The sequence below is a fragment of the Limulus polyphemus genome, unplaced genomic scaffold, assembly GCF_000517525.1.
Source record: "Limulus polyphemus unplaced genomic scaffold, Limulus_polyphemus-2.1.2 Scaffold2517, whole genome shotgun sequence".
Classification (NCBI taxonomy): Eukaryota; Metazoa; Arthropoda; class Merostomata; order Xiphosura; family Limulidae; genus Limulus; species Limulus polyphemus.
Window position 1 is genome coordinate 109,426 of NW_013668127.1, and position 24,250 is coordinate 133,675.

At 31.2% G+C, this 24,250-nt stretch overlaps 1 protein-coding gene across 2 annotated transcripts in view; it reads left to right on the forward strand.

Moving 5' to 3' along the window:
* Nucleotides 1-24,250, forward strand: part of LOC106467179 (serine/threonine-protein phosphatase 6 regulatory ankyrin repeat subunit A-like) — a 59,522-nt gene that overhangs the window by 18,981 nt on the left and 16,291 nt on the right. For both annotated transcript variants that reach the window (XM_022395304.1, XM_022395305.1), the window contains exons 6-18: nucleotides 647-733; nucleotides 4,070-4,263; nucleotides 4,397-4,479; nucleotides 6,052-6,115; nucleotides 7,056-7,124; nucleotides 8,460-8,600; nucleotides 10,600-10,711; nucleotides 12,132-12,206; nucleotides 12,849-13,053; nucleotides 14,842-14,929; nucleotides 17,959-18,076; nucleotides 19,140-19,347; nucleotides 23,058-23,145. In XM_022395304.1, the coding sequence (XP_022251012.1) occupies nucleotides 647-733; nucleotides 4,070-4,263; nucleotides 4,397-4,479; nucleotides 6,052-6,115; nucleotides 7,056-7,124; nucleotides 8,460-8,600; nucleotides 10,600-10,711; nucleotides 12,132-12,206; nucleotides 12,849-13,053; nucleotides 14,842-14,929; nucleotides 17,959-18,076; nucleotides 19,140-19,347; nucleotides 23,058-23,145 (1,532 nt within the window). The remainder of the gene's footprint in view (nucleotides 1-646; nucleotides 734-4,069; nucleotides 4,264-4,396; nucleotides 4,480-6,051; nucleotides 6,116-7,055; nucleotides 7,125-8,459; nucleotides 8,601-10,599; nucleotides 10,712-12,131; nucleotides 12,207-12,848; nucleotides 13,054-14,841; nucleotides 14,930-17,958; nucleotides 18,077-19,139; nucleotides 19,348-23,057; nucleotides 23,146-24,250) is intronic.

The window sequence follows — 24,250 nt, forward strand, 5'->3', positions numbered from 1 at the left end:
TATTATCCAGCTATTTCTCATATATCACATACAGAAGTGAACGATTACCGTAACAGATTACTCAGACTATAATTTAACACATCTAAACTAGTAATGCCGGCAGTTTACAAGTTTACTGTAATTGATAAATGAAACACTTTAAGTCAGTTGTAAGTGCTACAAATAATTGCTATAACAGTGACACAGAAATCCCTCTATTCAGTCAGATAAAGAGTAGCCCAAGAGGTGGATTGAGTGCTGTTGACTAACTTCTTTAATTATATCAGTTCCAAATAAGGGTTTGGCTCTGCACAGATAGCACTTTGTATAGCTTTTCACAAAAATTCAGAAACAATTTATATACCAATACACTTTTGATATCTGTTAGTATTTTGCCCCCTCCCCCTCAGCTTCTGTTATTGGATAATTTTAGTTCATATTATTGACAGTTAAATTAAATTATCTTCAGTTGCATATGCTTAAGTGAGAGTGGGAGAACTTGTCATGTAGGAGAACTGATAATATTGTAATTAATTACTTCCAATTAAAGGAAAGCATAAAAAAAAAACCTCCAAGACAAATGAAAGTACAATTTAGATAAATTGTGTTAATTCTGTTGCGACATTAGAAATAGGATTATGGGTACAACATAATGTTTTCATTTCAGACTCCACTACATTATTCAGCTGCTTCTACACATGGTGGTGGGTGTTTAGAAGTCCTTATCAGAGAAGGTGCCAATGTCAATGCTCAAGTATGTTTTATTGCCTTTTTTTTTTCAATTATTAAATGGGTGTTGTGGACGAATATTTAGAAAGAAGCTTAAAATAAATGAAATAATTGATAATAGATATTAAGAAAGAAAAAAGAAGTCATAAGTTTCACATTAAAGATATGCTCTAAACATGTTTACTTTTTTGAGCTTTAATCTTTCTGAAGCTAGGTTAAACAGATAGCTTTAATCTATGTAAAGCTAGTTTAAACAGATAGCTTTAATCTTTCTAAAGCTAGGTTAAACAGATAGCTTTAATATATGTAAAGCTATGTTAAACATATAGCTTTAATATATGTAAAGCTAGGTTAAACAGATAGCTATAATCTATGTAAAGCTAGGTTAAACAGATAGCTTTAATCTTTCTAAAGCTAGGTTAAACAGATAGCTTTAATCTTTCTGAAGCTAGGTTAAACAGATAGCTTTAATATATGTATAGCTAGGTTAAACAGATAGCTATAATCTATGTAAAGCTAGGTTAAACAGATAGCTATAATCTATGTAAAGCTAGGTTAAACAGATAGCTATAATCTATGTAAAGCTAGGTTAAACAGATAGCTATAATCTATGTAAAGCTAGGTTAAACAGATAGCTATAATCTATGTAAAGTAGATTAAACAGATAGCTTTAATCTGTATAAAGTTAGGTTAAACAGATAGCTTTAATATATGTATAGCTAGGTTAAACAGATATCTATAATCTATGTAAAGCTAGGTTAAACAGATAGCTATAATCTATGTAAAGTAGATTAAACAGATAGCTTTAATATATGTAAAGTTAGGTTAAACAGATAGCTATAATCTATGTAAAGCTAGGTTAAACAGATAGCTATAATCTATGTAAAGTAGATTAAACAGATAGCTCTAATCTGTGTAAAGTTAGGTTAAACAGATAGCTATAATCTATGTAAAGTAGATTAAACAGATAGCTCTAATCTGTGTAAAGTTAGGTTAAACAGATAGCTATAATCTATGTAAAGTAGATTAAACAGATAGCTATAATCTATGTAAAGCTAGGTTAAACAGATAGCTTTAATCTATGTAAAACTAGGTTAAACAGATAGCTTATTATTACTGACATTTTTTGAATGACAGGATGTGATAATTAATTTACGAAAAGATACATAATTTATGTTAAATTCAGGGCATCGTATAACGGTGGTGAGAAAATCAAAAATGGGAAATTGGTAGCGAAGAAGTGTCACATGATACAAACAAATTGAGAATTTATTTAAACATTTCCTTTTGAAATTAAGAAATTAAAGCTTATATGATATTAACCTTTGAATTATAAACTACGTTTTAATGCCAAGTTTATTGTTATATGCTGATAATAAAATTGTTTAATTAAATTTTGAATGTAACTCTTTTAAAAAACGGTTGTGGCGTGTGCACTTTGACTACCCAAATCCATTGGTTTACTTTGATATTAATTATGTCTATTTATTGAGGAATGACAGCGAAATTCAACCTGTGCTGACATTTCTCAAGTGAACTGTGTGAACCCATTTCAGGTTTGATTGCATGTTCTTGATAAGTGTCATGCTGGTTATAAAATGTGTAAAGCTTGAAGCAAATATTAAGGGAATACAACCTGTTTAAGTTTGAATTTAAAACAATGCTATCAGGTTGATGGCACAACCTGCCAATTATGAAGCTTATTTAACCAAAAGTGCTTTCATAAAACTTGTGAAATGTGGTTTTTAGAAAACTCATTTTATCTTAGTTTAACTGTCTGGATTCATTAAAGTTGCTTTTAGGCATCCAATAAACGTTTTTTATAAGTAAGTTAAAAAGAGTATTCCATTAAATTAAATTAAATTTTGTAGTATTAGTTGTTTTTGATCATATTAAATATATTTTTCATCATTTTCTAAATACACCAAACATAGAAATGTGAGTGTCAGTTAAAAAAAAAATTAATCCAAAGAGATTTTTTTTCAGCCATTCTTTATATTTATTATTGGTGGGAAGTTTTTATTTCTGACAAAAGAGAGATTTAGATGCATTGCATCCAAACAACTTGGAGTAAATGTATCTACCTGAAAGGTTCTCGGGTCACTGTAGTTTTAGTGGGTGATAAAAACATTATCATCTGTTTAGGCAAAACCATCAAAATTTGCCTCAGCTTGAGGAAATATTGGACTTACTGTGGTCAATTACATGTTCATTTGATATTATTTATTTGCTTTTTTTTTAATGCCGTTCATGTGTTTAGGTTCATGTATTACTAAACAACCCAATTTTATGAACATATTCTTCACTAGATATTCCTCATTTAGATGTTTTTTGTGTAGCGAATGTAAATTTGACGATTATTTAATGTTAATCTCTGAACAAAAAATGCAACCTGCGTAGGCCAGAACTAAGAATAAATACTGTGATAAATATAGCTGATTTAATATGCTATCTATACATTTTAGCTTATAATGATTATAATATATTATTTCATCATTTGGTACCCTCACTGCTTGCTATAGTCCCATTAATGTCTTGCAAAGTTCAGCCAGTTTAGGAGATTCATGTTGAAAATAGTCCTAAATTTGCTACAAAGCCTACAGTGCAAAATAATCCATAATAATATATTAAATATGATTTACTTCATTTAGAAAGTATGCATTTCTTCAGGATTCTTTAAAAACCCTCGGAGAGTTTCATTCTCGTGTCTCAGCTTGATTAAATCTAAAATAATTTATTAATGATTTGCTGTAAAATAAGTTTTAGGTATATAAATTTGTGAACAGTGTAAGAATATGTAGTTAAGAGCTTATATATTTGGAAATTAAAATAAGGTTTGGTAAATGTTTGATTAGAAATTGTAATATGCTGAAAGATGTATCATGTAATAATTATAAAACGTACCAAAACGAATGTTGTGACAAAATTGTAAGAGTATAATACAAAATTGGTTTGACTTACACACCATAACACAAAAAAAGCTCTCACTATTTAGCATTTTCTGAATTTTAGGTGGTTGTTTTCATAACCATGAAAAACCTCATGAGATGCAGAAAATTCACCAGAATAAAGTTAATTTTCTTTAGTATTAAACATAGTATAATTTAGATTTTTGTTTCATTATAGTCTAGAAAAGTATACTGTAATGGTGGAGTTTTAGTTTTTCTGACAGTTGAAGTTGAAGATCAGTACTGATATTTTCCTAAGTTTGACATTTTAACTACAGTGTGATATATTTTGGAGAACAGAGTTTGCACCTTTAAAAGGGCAAAAAGCTAATTTTGCTGACTTCAGACTATATAAACAAAAAAACTTCTTGCACATGTCAAATTATTATTCTTTCTTTTTTCTTCTGTTGTAGACTCGAGATGGCCGGACTCCACTCCACATGTCTGCCATCCATGGAAGGTTTACTCGTGCTCAAACACTGTTGGACCATGGTGCTGTTGTAGACTCCATGGACAAAGTTGGATTCACACCTCTTCACATTGCTTCACGTTATGGCCACGAGCTCCTAGTCGTCCTTCTCCTCTCTGCCGGAGCTGATGCTAACAAGTTAGTATACGTTCTTTGTCTTTTCTGCCTATGTATGCAATATGATACAATATGTTATAACTTAAAGGACAGTTTTGTTAATATTCTGCTCACAAATGTTTTGAACATCTAAACTTCATGACCTTTTCTGTAGGCGTGGTGATGGAGGCATGACCCCTTTACATCTTGCTGCATTACGTGGCTTTTTGAACTGTTGCAGTAAACTCATTGATGCTGGTAAGTGTCAAAATATACCGTTAAACCATTTAGTAATTAATTTTGTACTTCTTGAGTTACTCTGTCCCAATAAAAAATCTTCATTTACTGAAACTGTTTTAATCATGATTATAAAGAACAAAATTATTTATAAGTAATAAGATTAATTAATTTTAAACCTATATTTAATGCCTTAATATGTTTTTTGGAAGATACACTTTTCTTAAGTAGTTTGTTACGTTGTAGTTATTTATTTCTACATGATAAATTATATTATGTTGTTTTTTTATGGCTTAGAGAGAAGATAGATTACACTTTGGTCAAGCAACAAGAAAATAAGGTGTCAGTTTTGTGTTACACATCAATAAATATTTTTATACCAAGCATAAATGTGGTATCATCATTTTTAATTTTTCAGATAATTATTTTGCTGCAGCAAAGTAAGAAAGTTCAATGACGAGGAACCCACTTTAAGACTAATAATGGTTGGAGACAGCTTGAATGGATAATGAAGAAAAACTTTAATATAAGTTTAACATAACAGCAAATGTACAATGTTTCGACAATGTTTTGTTGTCATCAGGTAATGATGACAAAACCTTGTACATTTTTTATGTTAATCTTATATTAAAGTTTTTATTCGTTACCCATTCAAGCCGTCTCCAAGCGTTAAAAGTAAGAAAGATTCTCAGCTATAAATCAGGCCCTTGTTTCGTTTTCTTGAATTTGCAAGTCTTACTGTGGTGAAATATTATCATGCTGTTTAAATTAAAGCATCACTGTAACAGTAAGATTTTATAAGAATGTGATGCAATTACTGTCATAATTTGTACTGTTTTTTATATCTTAGAAAAAGGATCTTGTAGAAAATTTAAAACATTTATGTAATATGTAGTGTGTTGTGTACAATAATTTGATTTTTATCAGTAATTTTTATTGCCTGAAAGCTGCTTTAAAATGTGATCTTGACTTTTATTCACACTAAAAGTATGTTAGGTAATAATTTTATATTAGGCTTTTACAGAATTTTTTAAAATATTATTTGCATTAAAATTATAAAATATATCATATAATACTGTCTTCACATAAAAAAAAACTATTCCTTACTGAAGTTCCCCACCCCTACAGTGTTTCAGCTTGTGATGTTAAAAACAGAGTTTGATACCACTGGTGGGCATAGCACAAATAGCCCATTGTGTAACTTTGTGCTTAATAACAAGCAAATATAACCAAAGCACAGAACATGATTGGTAGTTCATATGTCAATTCATCAGATTGTTATTTGATTGGTAGTTCAAATGTCAGTTCATCAGATTGTTATTTGCTGTCATTGAATTTTATAAAATATAGGGAAATGACAAATTTTACAGGAAAAAAAATACTGTAATTTGTTTCTTTTAATAAGCAGTTTGCATGAGAGATTATATGTGTAGTTTCAAAACAATTTAATATTTTAAAGTGTCTTTTTAAATTGATACATCAGTGAAATTTGTATTCTTTAGAAATATGCAACAAGCATTATCAGGGTGAAACTCTTATGTTAACAAAATTATGATATGTATTTATTCATACAGATTTGTTGTTTCTTTGCAGGGGTAGATTTTGCAGCTAAAGATGACAATGGAAGAAACGTTGTACATTTAGCAGCATTTGGAGGGTATTGTCTCGGAATTTTTTTTTATTAATTTGACTATTTCTTCTATTTAATTTGGAATAATTCTGCAAAATAAATCATGAACAGAATTCTCAGGGTTAGAAAAAGTCGGAGAATTATATATTGTGGTCAGAGAAATTAGAAATAAATCATGAACAGAATTCTCAGAGTTGGAAAAAGTCGGAGAATTATATATTGTGGTCAGAGAAATTAGAGTTAGAAAAAGTTGGAGAATTATATATCGTGATCAGAGAAATTAGAAATAAATCATGAACAGAATTCTCAGAGTTAGAAAAAGTCGGAGAATTATATATCGTGGTCAGAGAAATTAGAGTTAGAAAAGGTCAGAGAATTATATATCGTGGTCAGAGAAATTAGATTTTATGTAATGATCAGGGAAAAGTGAGGGAATTTTACAAAATGCTTGGAATGTTGAAATATCAAGTAATTATGTTCAATATTTATGATGTGTATAATTTGTGCATTTATACAAAGGTGTGTCTTTAAAATATTTAAGTTATCATTATGGTATATATATATATGTAAATAATAGGATGGGCTATTTGAATAAATGAGAGAAAAGAACAGCTATAAGGAGTAATGGAAAGCAATACCCTAATCCTAGCAAATCAGGTTATATTATCTGGTGTATTTTTTGTCATTTGTTCAGGTTTGTATTATATAAAATGTCAGAAACTTCAAGCATAGCTTAAGTAAAGCAATATCTTTGTTTTGGAGTTTGAGTTAAAATTCTTTTTCTTGATTTTTAATTAAAATATATTTCCTGGAGATGGTAATTCCAATTTGCTTGATCAGTTAAGTTGTAATTGCTATATCTGTGTTTTAAAAAAATATTAAATAACTTGAGGATTACTTTATAGGAGATTAATGTGTAGAATATGTTCTAAACAAAATTATTACTAACTTTTTTTATTCATTTCAGGAGCTTTGAATGCTTGGATCTTTTTATACATCATGGTGCAGAGTATACTATCTGTGATAGATTTAATCGGTAATGTGAACATAAATATTTCTTAACTAGATGTTAATTTTACTCTATTTGGTGATGTACGTAAGAATAAAATTTTTCTTTTAATGAAGTAAAAGTTTTGTAACCAATTTTCTTCAGTATATGTTATGCATACAAATATTATGAAACCTACTTTATTTTATCAACTGTGTTATAAATGTGATCCAGGACATTCCTTCATAGTTTATTCTAGAGCAATGGTTCTTAAACTTTTTTGGCAGCAACCCAAATTCTGGTCACAGGGCTCGCTCGGTGACCCATGCCTTCAGATAGACACCCCTTGACACAGCCACTGTTGGACTATGAAGGAAGGTATGCACAGTCACTGGAGACCCTTGGTGACCTAGTTTTGGGCTGCGACCCAAGGTTTAATAACCACTGTTCTAGAGCAAGTTAAAAATGTATTGTTTACCAGGACAATCTTACTTTAAATCAGTTTCTAATATATTGTTTTAATAGCTGAAGAACATACCCTCTGGCTCATTATAAAATGAATTATGAATATGTTTATCTGGAGAAGGTAATGTTTAGTTTACTGTAGATTACCTTAGGAGTTAGATGTTTTCCTGTTTTAATAATCGGCATGTACTACATACACTTTTAATAAGAACAATCAATTGAATAAACAACTCTAAGGTGTTTTTAATATCTTAAGCTGTAAAAAGATGCAAAGATTCTGTTACGAGAAAATTTAAAATTGTTGATAAGTTGTTTTTAATTAATCCTTGTGTTATAAAACATCTAACTCTTCTATACATCCTTTTAAAAAAATGTGTTGCTTAAAGCAACAAACTGACCTAGTTGTTGGTTAAACTCCTGTATTGACAAAGATGTAAAAGTATACATTTTCTTGTAACAAATTACAGTTAAGTATGACATGTGAACTGAGTGAAATGCTGCCTATTTGTTTCTTTGTCATAAAGAAGCTATATGCTGTATATATTTTTATTTGTGATGGTTTGATCCAGGCTACCTCAATCCAGAATATTTTAGTAATGCATTGTTGAGCTAAAAATTGTAATGTTCCCATTAAATTCTGATATAAGCTAACAATGTATTGGAGCATAATCTTTAATCAAACACACATTTATTATTCTTAACTTTGTTTAATGCAAACTGGAGTTTATTATGAGACATTTCTATAAACGTAAATAAAATCACGACCTACGTCTTCAGAATGTAATTTTATTAGCTCAATATTTTGCTATTACAGCTTTGTCAGGAACCGTTTATATCTGGAGATATAGGTTGTGATGTTATTTACGTTTATAGAAACACAAGATTAGGTTTGCAAATTGTAGACCCTTTTGCTTGTAGGCTTCCTATTCACTATGCAGCAAGTCAAACTCATTACTCATGTCTTGTGTTTCTGCTTGAGGCCAACACTGCAGTCAACCAACAAGATGTGGAAAGATGCACACCATTACATTATGCTGCTTCTGCTGATGCAGAAGGCCGGTAAGATAGGTATTAGAGCTTAACTAATTGAAGAAAAATACATTTCTCAGTACGTATAAATTAATATTGCTGGAAATTGTGACCGTCAAATAATTCCTAAGGCATGAAATTAGTTTTACATTTATGTTAAGAATAAATTCTTCCAATCATTTATTGGTATGTTACAAAAAATGTGACAAATTGTTAACCCTCTGCATACAGACTCGGTTAATTTGACCAACCTTGTAACCACCATGAAACTCTATATACTATAATTGAATTTACTATTGTATCTTCAAGAAATTTGGCAAGCTTTTATAAAACATTACAAGTCTCTTGTACAAATAACATCAGATTGTTTTCAAAACGTATCTTTACGAAAGATTTATGAACCTTGATCAGTCTGAGTAAAAGGTGATTTTCATGCTTAAAGTAATAATTCTTTTTATCTTAGTTTTAAATTTTAATAGAAACTCCTAAATAAATATCAAAACAGTTTTTTACTAAAACTATGTTATTTTTCATTAGTTCTAATGAAATTTTCCAGGAATAGTGAAATTAAAAATTTCAAAATAAAAAATCAAATAAAAATATCTTTTTTTTATCTTTCTAGAATGACAACAAATTATTTTGAGTGAAAAAAGTGGTAATTGAAAACAGCCAATTACAAATATATATCCTAATCACCTCATCTTCTATCTTTTTTACATCTGCTTTCTTTTAGTTTTATTGCTGTACAGTGTGGTCTAGACACTCACAGTACTGGAAAACCCAAATTTCAGCTTTAATATAATCCAATGATTAAGGCACAGTCACATTAATTTCTGTGCTTGGTTTCCTTGAGCTAGGATATTGAGTGACAACAATAATTTTTTTCTTTTAAGTTTTTATCTAATATAAGATTTTAACTTACATTTTAGGTAGTTTTGTTAACAAATATATATAAAAACAGGTAAAAAGTATACATAAAAAACAAGAGATTTGGCACTTAACTGATCCTTAAAGCATTTTATACACTGATGCATGGTTTAGTAAAGTTGTATTTTGGTTGTTCACAAAATAATTCATGTCGCTCTCAAATGTGCATTTTAGAACACAAAAAGTATATCAGGCAGTAGAATAGAATGTGCCGAAATTACTACAATTTAGAACTGCATAAAAAGTACATCTAAACATTAATAAATGGATACTGCCAAGGGACTGACTAATTTAGTATAACTTAATGCACCACAGTGATGCATTTTTGTATATTTTATAATGATTTTTAGGTAGACAAAGATCAAAAATGTTTTAAATTTTTCCAGTAGTAGTTCTTTATAAAATTTGACCACGTGTTTGGAAAAGTTATTTAAATGTTACTTTTGATAAAGTAATTTTTTTTATCAAGCTAAGTTTTAATATAAGAATTTATATCCTTGGCATCTGTTGTCTGCAATTCAGCTTCTTATGACCCATGGTCACTAACAAGAAAAATAAAAAGAATGCATGCTAGAAAGTGGAAGTAAATATTCTTTTTTTTATAATTTATTGTATATATATATGTTGTTGATACTACATAAATTATTTTCCAAAAGAAATTATTAAATACATGTGTAAAAAGTTAATAATTTAGACTAAGGTAAATTTGTACTGTTAATTCAGAATTAAAGGTAATATAAATAACAGTATATATTTTTCAATCACTGGATACGAGTAGATAATTGTGTAGGTAGATATTAAATTCCTTTCATTTGCTACTGAAATATGGTCAAAGATTTTTTAACCTTCTTCACCATATTCAGTAATTTTAGTTGCATCATATTTTATTGAAACAGATTGGACTTCTGAATTCAATTGTTAAAATTTGGCATTTGAGTCAAAATGTAATTGTCGTATAATATTCAAAGAATATAAATTAAGTTTGCACACCATTATATTCAGTGTGGTTTGTGGAATATTTAATGTTGTGTTAATATTAATGCCAAGGATATTTTATGTTAAATATTTCCCTTGTTTTATTACAAGATGGTTTTCTCTGCAGCTGTGTTTCCTGCCTTCTAAGTCAGGGTGCAAATGCTAGTCTCAGAGATAGTCGAGGATATACTGCTGTCCACTATGCTGCTGCTAGTGGTCAGTGTGCTGCCTTACAGACAGTAAGTATGTTTGAGATTGAAATAAGCTCTTTTGGTAAAAGGAAGCCTGTTTTTTTTGTGTTTATAAATGTTTGTATACTATTCCTGCTGAAATGACACCATGCTCACTTTTGTAAGATTGAGGAAAAGTTTTGTTTCCTTATTGTAATAAAAAGAAAATCCAAGGTTTTAAAATATTAGTATCTTTGTTTTTTCCCTCTGTTATATATTGCTCAAAACAACTTAGGAATAATTGAGGTGTTCTATTTACTACCTATGACAGAATCTAGTTCCTTTTATCAAATAATGTTAATAGAAATTGTGTGTTAGGTGACTGGTCATCCATTAAATAACACTTTCTGATCCTTTATCAGAATCTAAAGTCTGTAATACAAACAACCATTTGTGGATGTGGATTCTATTAGTGTAGATATGTATATCAGATCACTTCATTTGATCAATTTGACATTTAATGCAAGTTATTTATCCATGTGGGAAGTTTCAAATGAAGGAATCATTAAGCTGCTGGAATGATATGGATCATGCCTCCATTGAAACTGGTTCTACTGCCTTGTGGTAAATTATATAATATCAAGAATTTTACCAAAGCATGTCATACATGTTGAATTCAAGTTTGTTGAATGTGCCAGTCAGTTCATTCATTCAGTGCCCTCTTCCTCCAGGAAGTAGCTAGCCAGTTTCTGGTTGCTTGCATTCTCAATCGTCGTCTAGTTGCTGCATGAACTGTAGAATATTTCAGGCCTGTCTGTTGTTCTGAGGCAATATTGTCAAGCAGCACACTAACCACTCTATCAGAAGTGTTGCCTTTCTGTAACAACTTATGTTTGACTGACTTCTGTCCCACTTAAAGCTCTCCATACCTTGGAAATGTTAGTCTGTCTTCATTGTGGTCATGGCATGTTTAACCATCAGTGTGGTTCTCTTAGTGTTCTGCTGATGTCAAAACTGCTTCGAACACAGTGTTTCTATTACTCGTATGTACCACTAAAATTGCTTATTATATCATGACCAGTTGACCTGAAACTTGTTTTCTATAACAGTGAACTTGGCTGCTATTTACATCACTTAGTAAGAGCAGTTATGCCTTATTTAAAATATAGGGTAATGTCTGATTATCCATTTGTTTCAAATAGTGTGGCTGTTCGGTATTTGTTGTGTTATAAACTTTACTTCAGAGGTTTGTCCACAGCTGATAGTATCACCATCTCCTTTAACTTGTATTTTTCAATTGAGATCTAAGGAACAAAATTGGGATGTATAACGTTTAGTAATTACTTATTAGCTTTAAACTTAAATGTATATTTCTTGAGTTTGCTAAGATCTTTTTGATTTCATTGTAATAAATTACGTTAGAATAATAACAATACTGTTTAAGGATTAAACGTTGTTACGTAGTTTTTCACTGATGCTGTTCTTGTAGCTTCTTGAAACGGGTACACTTCCAAAAAAAGGCAGCAAGTCAGATCCAGTCAACATCACTCCTCTTCATCTAGCAGTAAGTGATACAATGATCTAGTACTTGTTATTGTTATGATTTCACTTAAATAGTTGGGTGTATGTGTAGTTGTTCTACAAACTATTGGGTAAATTTGTGGTCATCTATGGCTGTAACTTAAATTTATTGTCATTATTTGTTTGCGATACCCGTGTGAACCTGTTTGAAAATTTGAAATTTAAGGTGATTTTTTTTTTCTTCAGATAAGCACCAAACTAGTGTTTTCACCTAAAATGAGAAACTTTAAATTTATTTTCCATAAAGCAGATTTCATTTCACAATAAGAATGATGTTTGAAAATTTGAAATACATAACATTGTCAGCTATAATTTCAAAATTTTTAGCTCATGGGAATGTATTATGCTGATGAATATGTTGAAAGTTTTTTTTTTTTTGTCTGTCTTGAATAAGATTATTAATATTTTTCCTTAAATTCTACTTTGTTAAAGGTAAAAAAGTGTTAGTTTTTTAATTATATTTTAAATACTGAAAAGCTGGTTCAAAATATTTGAAATGATTTATTCATAAATACGTTCTTACTTACCATCACGAATCTTTTATTTAACTTGCAAATATTTTAAATATTTATCATCATTCACGGCTAAACTTGGGTTAATTAAAAAAATTTTTCTTTCTAATTAGGCATACAATGGGCATCCAACTTGCCTTAGTCTGCTGACAAATCACTTCCTGGAACTGATTGACGTGGTGGATACCAGGGGTCGTACAGCATTAGATCTAGCTGCTTTCCAAGGGCACTTTGATTGTGTGCGAGTACTATTGTCTGCAGGAGCCAGTGTTCTAGTCCACGATCAAATCACAGGCCGCACTCCTGTTCATGCAGCAGGTATTTCTGAAATTTGATCTGACTACTACTACTACATTCTGTTTATTAAAAATTATGATTTAGCTTCTTTTTGAATCATATCAGTTAGGGTTTGTTTAATGGTAAAACTTTGTTTATTAAAAATGAAAAACATTATATGAAAGTTCAAATCCAAAAGAAGCTGCTGAAACTCCACTTATTTTGAGTATTAATAAAAAGTGTGCATGCTGTTCTAAAACAGACCTGATTTTAATGAAGATTATTCTTTAATTACATCATTTTTTCAGTGGAAAGTAAACAGTCTTCTCTGTATTGACCAATAAGTATATACAATGACGATATCTGAACACTACAATTCTTCCAGGTTACACACTGATTTCTTATACATTCATGCTGATTATTGCCTAAACCTTTTCTACTAAAAACTTACCTGGAAGCAAAATTAATTAGTTTATTTTTTTTTTTAATTTATGTCATCCGTACTTTTCATCAAATAGTGATGTCTTGCTAGAATATCTATCTGCTTAATTGCAACACAGTTCTAACAATAATGAAAAAAATTTACACTTTATAACAATGTGGCATGCTGCCTTATAACAGCACCTGAGTGTAACAGTAAACAGTTATTGACTGGTTATGAGGCCAATTTCACTTCTACAGGCAATAAATGGTTTGTTGCCAGCAAAGAAAACACCAGTCAATAATTGTTTTATTCTACCCCACCCTTTCTCTGTTTTCAGTTTTATAAAATCCGATTAATTAATGCTGTTGTATAGTATATTTAGTCTACATCTGTAAGCTTAGATGTAAATTTGTAGTTTAATATTTCATTACAGATTTTAATCTCATTTTAAGAACCAGTATATAAATCAGTACAATTTATCATTATTATTATTGATGTTTCACTGTCTCATGTGCAATTGCAACTGATAGGCCTATTCCTTTGTACATGTTGGTACTGATAATATGGTTATGAAGGGCACATGCTGATTTTATAGATCATGATAATATTTGTATCAGAAATAGTTAACTTAATTAACTAATTCAATATATTTATCACTGAATATGAGAATGCAAAAAGGATTGTACTTTCACTTGTTTATTCAAATTACAATAAATGTTTTAATTATGCACCTACCAAACTTCCGTATAAAATTTGCCTAAAATTCTGAGGTTTCTTACGTTGTCATCCACAGTTACACTCCATTTTGTGCAGTACTCCTCAAAGTTCCTATTATTATTATTTTTTTTTATTTTTTATTTTTTTTTGTCGTCGTCATCTGTGGCTAACTGCAATCTTATGCCAGATGATATATATCCACTATTATTCTACAGATTTGAGCAAATTTTTTGTAATTAAACCTAAATGAATTTGCCTGTTATCATTGTGCCGCAAAAAAACTGTCAGTGGAAAGTTCTGCTACAATGACTTGCATGCATGGCAATGTCCTTGACAACATTCATGTGAGTTGTTGAACAGCTTTTCAAGGCAACAGTGCAAATATTTCGTACCACATGATTTGCTCTTGGCTAATCATAACAAAGAATTCATGCTAGGAATATAATATTAGCTTAAAAGGTTATAGATTATTACTTTTATAAAAAAAATTTTAGAAATTATATTACTAGTATTGAAAACTAAAAGAAATAGAAATAGAATTTGAACTTGTTAACTAAGGATGAGCGGTAATTGAAATCTGATATAGGAAAAGTGAAATAATATGATCAATAAATTGCTTTAATGGATGTATTTTCTAACATCTATATATACTGTGAACACCTGGTGGTTTATTTGTTATTATTTTTTAGCATCTCAAGGACAAAAAGAGTGCCTACGACTTCTTCTTGAACATAACAATGCCCATGAAGTTGTTGATGCTGTGGATAGATATGCAAGGTTTGTAGCTAACTAACCTTTTAGATATTATGACCCAGGATGCAGTGGGTGGGTCTGAAAATATCGTATAGGTGATAGAATAAATATTTTTCCCAAAAAACTTAGATCAATGACACCTTCATCAACTATTATTGGAAACAGTGTCTTATATTAGCAGTAATAATGTTATTAGCTTTAACATTTTATTTTATATCAATAATAGCATTAGTAGCCTCTTGTGACAAAATGACAATCTAGAGCTCCCACAAGGGTGAATGAAGGATTCTGATTTTAAGTTTATAACACTTGGGAACAAATAAGAAATCTCGGGAATTTTGTATAGCTTATGTTGATATTCTTTTCATTCCTGGAAATGTTTTTGTGTTACATTATATCAGTCTAAAAGCCACAGAAATTTTCTTCTACAACAGCTTATTGGGTAAGCATAGTTATGTTTAGCAAATATAGTGTACAATAGAAAATTATCCAGTAACTCAGATCCTTACATTTTGAATGTTACTGTTATGTCTGTCATATTCACACAACACAAAAAAATAAATGAACTTATTATTTATTGAAAACAAATTATGTTTATTAGAAACAAGTTTACCTTTATCATGAATATTGCTGGCGAAAATGACAATGCTTAGCCTGATCAAGGTAACAGTAACACTAGTTATGATTTATATTAGGTTGTCAAGAAATTAATATCAAACAAAACATTTAGTAAATGAAATAGTCTCCATTCTTATCGATGATGCTTTTCCGTCTTACAATCAGGTTGTTAATGCCCTGATTAATGAAATCACTTGGCTTTGAAGCAAAAAACATGTCGATGGCCCCTTTAACACCTTCCACATTTGCATACATTTTCCCAGCGAATGAAAAAAATGGTAATCTGATGGTGCCATATCTGGAGAATATGGATGGGGGGAGAACTTCCCAACCCAACTCCATAATCTTGTGTTGCGTCAACCGTGCCACATGTGAACATGCATTGTTGTGGAGAAGAACACCTTTCCGATTGACAAGTGAAGGGCATTTCTGATAATGGGCTTAATTTAAACGTTCCATTTGCTAACTATAAATCTCTACATTGACAGTTCGCTGTGGATTGAGGAGTTTGAAATGAATTACTCGTTTGATGTCCCACCAAATGCAAAATATCACTTTCTGCAGATGGAGTCCAGGTTTTGGGGTCGGAAGTGGTTTTTGTCTAGGACTGAGCCATTGTTTTTGGTGTTTAATATTCGCATAGAGAATCCATTTTTCACCACCGGTGGCAATTATGTCCAAAAAATGGTTTACGCGCCTGAAGAGACGAAGCAACATTCACACGTTGGAAACGATGATCATTGGAGAGTTCATGAGGCACCCGAACAACTTCTTTATGGAGTTTTCCCATATTCCTTAGATGTTTATGTATTGTTTCATGAGAGAAATACAATTTCAGGGACATTTCATGAGGGTGTTGCTTTGGGTTAGACTCAACAAGCATCTTCAGAGCATCAATATCAATTCCAACATGTCAGCCCCTGCCATAGCTTTTTCCAATGGGAAATATTCATGCACTAAGATCATAAAGATATGTTCAGGTGAAGGATTTAGTATTTCCAAGATGGGGATATCCCTTGTACTTGATGATATTAGAAAATAAAAGTAACATGGATTAACTTAGGGAACCAAGAATATCCAGAAAAGACACCTGCAACAAGCTGTATTCAAATCATGATAGGAAAGTGTGGTATCTTGTAACAGACGAGAATTTACTATTCACAACTTACTGGCAAAAGCTGTCCACGTGTCCTAGGCAACAGTATGGAAAATTAACCAGCTGTTTCCACAAAATAAGCATTCAATCCTCATATACCTCAAGCAGCTGGAGAATAAAATCGTTATTCATCTTATTCCGTGTGAATTCATACAAGTTAAGTCATTGGAAACAGTGCTTATTGATTTCTATACAACCTGCATCTTGAAATGAGTTCTAGGAAACCATCTATCCTCGTATGTTAGATGGGTTATGGAAAGCAGGAAGGGAGGATAGTGTGCTTTGGACATGGCAGCCTCAACAAATAGGGCCTTCTGCAATAGAGACTATTCTGTAAAAATAATGTCAAAATGCACAGTAATCTAATAGAGTATGACAGGATGTGGTGATACGTGGACTGTCATGATGTGATGAGGTTCCAAGATTGATACATTTTGTCTGTGCATGCATGCATAGATTGATGTAGCTATCATAAAAGATTAAGCAAGATGTGAATTGCAGAGTTCACCTGAACAAAACAAAATTCCACAGGTTAAGGCTGCCATTGTTGTGTTCGGAAAACATACATAAAGTAAGTGTAGGAGAGTGAAAAATGGGATATTGGTTGATCTACGCCACATTTCTGCTCATCATCCACATTAATCTTGAAAGATGTTGCTGTTTTGTCTTCACTGATTTTGGAAGTAGGTTCTTGACTAGTATTATCTTTGGTTTCTCTACCGTGTGAAAACTCTGCATAGTTACATGCAAGTCCAACCCAGCATGTGAAGAGTAAAGGGTAAGGTCAAGAGACATGGTAGCTGCATCACCTAAGGATATTGCATTAGGAATACGAGAAGAAAAAGTAACCTGAGTCTGGTGAAATGATCCAGGACTATATTCATCAAGCCAATCAACTCACCTGTAAGAATAAAATACAATCACTATTATTTATTAGAAAAACTAACCTGAGCCTGGTGAACTGATCCAGGACTATATTCATCAAGCCAATCAACTCACCTGTAAGAACAAAATACAATCACTATTATTTATTATCTATTCTGAATATTTTATAAACACCTTTTCTCTATAAGGCTTCTATTAAAAACAAGCTATTAGTTTAAAATATGTTTGATTGTAATCAGTTAAACTACCTTAAAGATGGAAAATCTTAGTTTTATGAAAACTAATGTACAATGATTGATAACTTATCACAAACTGTGCAGAACCAAAAACACAGGTATATTTTGTAGTAAAATTCTTGGTTATGCAACATTTAAATTGGAAATCTGTTTGGTAGAACTCCACTGATGCAGGCTGCTCTACATGGGCATACAGAGTGTGTAATGTTACTCCTTAGACATGGGGCATCAGTCTCTGCTGTAGACACAAACAGACGAACTGCATTATTTCGAGGGGTAAGTGTTTTACTGTGACTTTCAAGTACAGTACAGTGTTAAGATTAGTGTTTCGTTTTTTAAACTGGGAAATAGGATAATTCTGTTTTTCTCGTAAGACTTTCTTGCGTACGGATAGCGTAACTTTCTCTTGCTGTTATGTAGTACAGATATTTTTGTGTATTTTTCTATCGTGTGTAATTCATATATTATCAAAGTAAGAGCAGTTTATAATAATGTTAAGTATATGTTTATTTTATTACAGGTATGTTTCTTACCTGGGTTGATTTGAGAAGAATAGAGATTTAACCAATATGGTATATTGTAGTTTGAAATGTTTTATACAGTAATAGGTAAAATGTAGTAATATTTCCATTTTAAACTGAACAGGTATCACCTTTGTTTGCTTAACATTACATGACCATTTTATGTAACCTTTTACACGTATAGTTGTATTCCAGTAATATTTATCCAATAAAAAAATTCAGAGTAAAGTGTAAATTTTAGGAAAGCATTCATTTTAATATATGATATTTTCATCATTAATCCTTAGCAAATTTTACTTGTAGAACATGTTTGTTTCTAAAATCCCCTACAGTGTACAAGGGGCCACGAATTACTCTATATATCAAGTGTTATGAAAGAGAAATGATCATAAGTGGTTCAGAAAATGTCTGACTTTTGAACCACGATTGTTTGGTGTTTATGAAAATGTCTCATTTTTGAATCATGATTGTTTGGTGTTTATGAAAATGTCTCACTTTTGAACCATGATTGTTTGGTGTTTATAAAAATGTCTCACTTTTGAATCAGATTGTTTGGTGTTTATAAAAATATCATTTTTATTTTTATAAACACCAAACAATCTGATTCGTCTTATCTTTTAATCAGGATTGTTTGGTGTTTATAAAAGTGTCTCGTCCTTGAATCAAGATTGTTTGGTGTTTATAAAAATGTCTCATCTTTGAATCAGGATTGTTTGGTGTTTATAAAAGTGTCTCGTCTTTTAATCAAGATGTTTGGTGTTTATGAAAATACTCTAAGGGAGCTGTCACTTAATATATAAAAATTATTTTCTATGTAGGCAGTTACTGGACATGAAGAATGTGTAAATGCATTAATTCAGCATGGTGCTTTTGGTGGGCACAGAGATATTCTTGGGAAAACACCTTTTCATCTTGCGGCTGCATGTGGTAATGTGGGAGTTCTTGGAGCTCTCCTGCAATCTCACCCGACTAATGGGCTGTTGGACAAAATGAGCTTCACCCCTCTTCACTGGGCATGTTACGGGGGTAAGTTGCTGACATGTTTTCTGTCCTTAGTTCACTGAACCAGGTAAATCACTCAACATTTACAACACCCCTCTTCACTGGGCGTGTTACGGGGGTAAGTTGCTGACATGTTTTCTGTCCTTATTTCACTGAACCAGGTAAATCACTCAACATTTACAACACCCCTTTTCACTGGGCGTGTTACGGGGGTAAGTTGCTGACATGTTTTCTGTCCTTACTTCACTGAACCGGGTAAATCACTCAACATTTACAATGACTGGTGGCAACTCTCTCTACTGAAAGTGTGTTTTTGCCACTTTCTTCGGTGACGTACACTGCCATATGATTATATATACTTTATTTGTTGTATACTGAATTAGGATTTAGATATGTATCTACAGACATTATCAAGTTAACAACGAAAGTTCAGTTTCTGTTTTGTCTTCTTAACTCATACTTTCCCCTCCATGTATTATTTATTTATATTTAATTGATTTTCATGCATTTAAAAAAAAGGATGAGACAATAACCATGATATTTTAGATGTTACCTTATGGAAAATTAAACTATTCCAATTTGCTCGGTAACATTAGAGTTGAAAAGCGTTGGATCTAAAAGACAGGGGGGAATAATGTTTATTAAACTTGTATAATGATTAGAATATATAAAGTCATTTACATTTATGGAAACATAAGTAGATTAGATACGTTTTATCTGCAAATGTGATAGTCCAGTGGTTAATCTGTGGGTCCATCATTCGCACACTGCATTTTGGGGCAGTGGGTTCATTATAAGGGTGACAATAAAATCTTTTATGGGTTAGATAGTATTTGCTCAGATGTTGGCAGTTGGTGCCGTTAACTCATTGCCTTTCCTCAAGTCTGTCAATTCAAAATTAGGGATGGCAAGTGCAGGTAGCCCTTGACTGTCTTTGCGGGAATATCTAAGATTGCAATAATATAATCTTAAATTGTGGCCATGAGATAAACAAGTATCTGTACCACGTAGAAAAGCAAACTATGATGATTGGATGTGATTGGTAGCCGATATGGTGTGTGACATACTTTCTGAAGAGAAATACATTAAGATAACAGTGTAAAGACAAAGTTTCGAAGAGGAAGTCTTTATTGATCTCAGTGGAAGTGGAAAGACTTTAAAGAGAAAGAGTTTAGACCATTAGCATGCTTGAAACTAACTCCTCAAGAACAGTACCTTTTTTATGCTAAATAAACGATACGTTTATGAAAAATACCTTTGGCCAAAAACCATTGTGAGGAAACTGGACATAACTGACACAAGTTAATAAGAGTTTGTAGTTGACAGATGCTCAAAGTGAAAAGTTGATAAGCTTCTAGGCTCAGTTCATTAACAAGGAAAGTGGGCAAAAAGCTGGAATCTCAGAAATTCAATTTGATAACCTCCCTATCAAGTTTCACAGATACAGCTCCAATGAATTTTTACTTGCTTAAGTATAAGCTTGAAAGTTGTTGACCTAAGACATTAGCCAATCTGCAGAAAGCTGCATGACATGACTATTTTCTGTTGAAACCTGTTTTTCATGGAAGCATTGCTTCAGGATCATTGTTAAGAAGCAGGTAAAAGTATGATTGTTGGGACAGTTTTCACTACTAGGTGGGTTTAATCATTGTTAAGAAGCAGATAAGATTATGATTGTTGGGACAGCCCATCTAGTAGTGAATTTAATCATTGTTAAGTAGCAGGTAAAAGTATGATTGTTGGGACAGTTTTCACTACTAGATGGGTTTAATCATTGTTAAGTAGCAGGTAAAATTATGATTGTTGGGACAGTTTTCACTACTAGATGGGTTTAATCATTGTTAAGAAGCAGGTAAAATTATGATTGTTGGGACAGTTTTCACTACTAGATGGGTTTAATCATTGTTAAGAAGCAGGTAAAATTATGATTGTTGGGACAGTTTTCACTACTAGATGGGTTTAATCATTGTTTGCAAATAGTGTAACTGACCTTCCCTTTACCTGGTAGATTTGAGTGCAAAAGTCACAAATTTGAAATTTTAGAAATTTTACATATTTCATCAAATTAAAAAAAATGGTCAGTTTTGACATGAAGATCAGTATTAGTTTACAAAGGTTTAAGTACAATATATTTAAACAATTTTAGATATACAAATTAGAAAGTCATGCGACAACCACAGCTGATATGAAATCAGTGGAATGGCATGCATCAGAACTATATTTTGGGATTTTTTTGGCATATCACAAGTAGTATTATGCCACCAAAAATTAAACACTTTTGGGAAGGGTATGTAACAGTCTTTTTCATCTCAAAATATTCATACATTCAGTTCATAAAGGTGTATTTGGATCAGGGATTTACAATTTTCAGGACAGGGATATCTCTTATACTTAACAACGTTGTCAAACAAGTGAGTATGGGTTAGCTTGGGGCACCAGGATCCATTCAGAATACGACCTACAACAAGTCATACCCCAGCTGTGGTAAGCAAAATGCAACACCTTAAAACAAGTAAGAATCCACAAACACAAATATCAGTGGCAAAAAGTCATTCATATGCCCCAGGCAACAGTACACAACATAATCAAGAAAGATCCACATTTCGAAAAGCAATGTACTCAAGATGCTTCTATGATATATTTTTTTCAACTATCACATACTTCAAGCAGCTGGAGAATATAATGGCAGCCATGCTATTCCACAACAATTCATATTGGTTAAGTTACTCGAAGCAATAGTTAAGGATTTCTGTGTGATTGGGATCTTGAAATGAGCACCAGGAAATAATTGTCCCCATACACCGTATGGCTTATGTAAAATCTAGTGGGAAGAAGGATGTGCTTTTAAAATGACAAGATTACAACAAAACATATTTCAATGGAAGATAGACTGCAGGGTTAGAATTAATTAACCTCTGTACAATAATGTTTTTTATATTATGCATTGTATTCTTGAGCTAAATATTGTTTGCAGTTGAAAAATTGTAATCAGTTGTTTACGGTTCAAGTCATGTTAATTGAAAGTAAAAAAATCATTAAATCTCACTTTAGAATTTTAACGTATAACACTTTTTGTCCTTTACGTACAAAAACATTGTGTGAAAGATGACAAACATATTTGAGCCCACAGAGATTAAGTAACTTGAATAAACATTATAGAGAAAAGGAGAGTGTCTTATTCAAATTAAAATATCCTACACTGTTGGATAAAATTCAAGTAAACTTGTATAACAATTTAATATATATTAAAAACCAAACAATGGTCATAAAAAAGGCACTCTTCATGTTTTCGATGACAGTAATGACGACATCGAAACATGTAGTGCCTTTTTTACGACTGTTGATAGGTTTTTTAAATAAAATTTTAACTGTATATTATACAATGTTGATTGTTGAGTATTTTAATACACTGTTGATTTCAGGGACTTGTAAAAGCTTAAAATTTTGTTTTTGAAATGATGAAAAAGCAAGTGTGTGTAAGATATGCCTAATGGACACTTTTTGATATAAGAATTAAGAACTTCCAATAATTGGAATGTGATGAATATCAGTTTTATTGATCAGAGAGTAAAAAAAAAACTTTCACATTTTGAAACCTGAACTGTATTAATAGGTTATTATTGTTCTTTACTGAGTATTGAGCAGTAGTTTTAAGTTTCTGTTTAGTTAATGTTCTTATGATATATACTTGTGTTTTGTGTATTTGTTCCTCCTGAATATATAATCTTTGGTAGGCCATGAAAGCTGTGTAGAACTTCTTCTTCAGCATGGCAAGAGCTCTAGGTTGTTTGGGAATACATTTTCTCCGCTTCACTGTGCAGTGTAAGTTTCCTTGTTTTTATATGATGATTATTGCATGTAGATGAAATAATATTTTTGTTTTCTCTCTTACCAACCATTTTAAAATGGAATTGATACATAGTTTTAATTAAACACGTTGATATTTAGAATGTTATTGATAAGAATAATTCTTTTCCTATTTTGTTTCAGTAAAACTTTTTTATAACATTAGTATTAAATTTTTTAAGTAATAATCATTTTTAAGTGAGGGAGAAAAATAAATGCAAAAGGTATGTTGTATCCGAACAGTTTTTAAAGTGGAGATTTTAAAAGTTGTTTGCTTGCTTCTGTATGAAACCACAGCACCTATTACGTCTTGCTCAGAGTAACAAAGAAACATAGTTTATATTTTGCCCATTGTATTACTTTGTAACTGTTTTTCTTGTATTTACTTCTTTGTAGTAATTTTAATGTTGAAGAATGTGTAGTTATTTAGTTGATAAATTGGATTTATCTGTAGCTGTCTGTGAAAAAAGTTTCACATGTTATGTGTAACTGTGCTCTTTTTCAAACAGCAAGCTCCGCCAAAAAAAATATCCTGCTATTTTACGTATTTGTAATACTTCTTATAATTTGTATCATCAGAATGCATACTTATATGTTTATTTGTAAAACTTCTAACCAGTCTGGGATACTATAATTTTGTGATAGGAGTAATGCATGTTTGAATGAAGAATGTTTTTCACAGCAAAAAAAAAAGAAAACTTCACACAGTAATTCCCATAAAGTGTCAAACCAACACTTTGATGGATAAAAATGTATATGTTTTATATTTAAAAGTGAGTTATACTAAGTTTTGGTTTATCTTCTACAAAGTTCTTACCAAATAAAAAATAGTGTAATTGTACGCATCACACCTCCTCCTGATGAGTTTGAAAGTACATGATATAGACTGCTAAAGTAAACGTATCGTAATAATGTACGTAATGATCAAGGTAATAGTCTCCTGAAGTATATAGATAGATGAAACTGTTATGATTCAACCCATTCTATAAATTCTATAATATATTTAAAATATCTTAGATTGGGTCTCGGTTACCCAACGTTATTGACTAATTTATTTTGAAAAATGTAACAACATTAATAC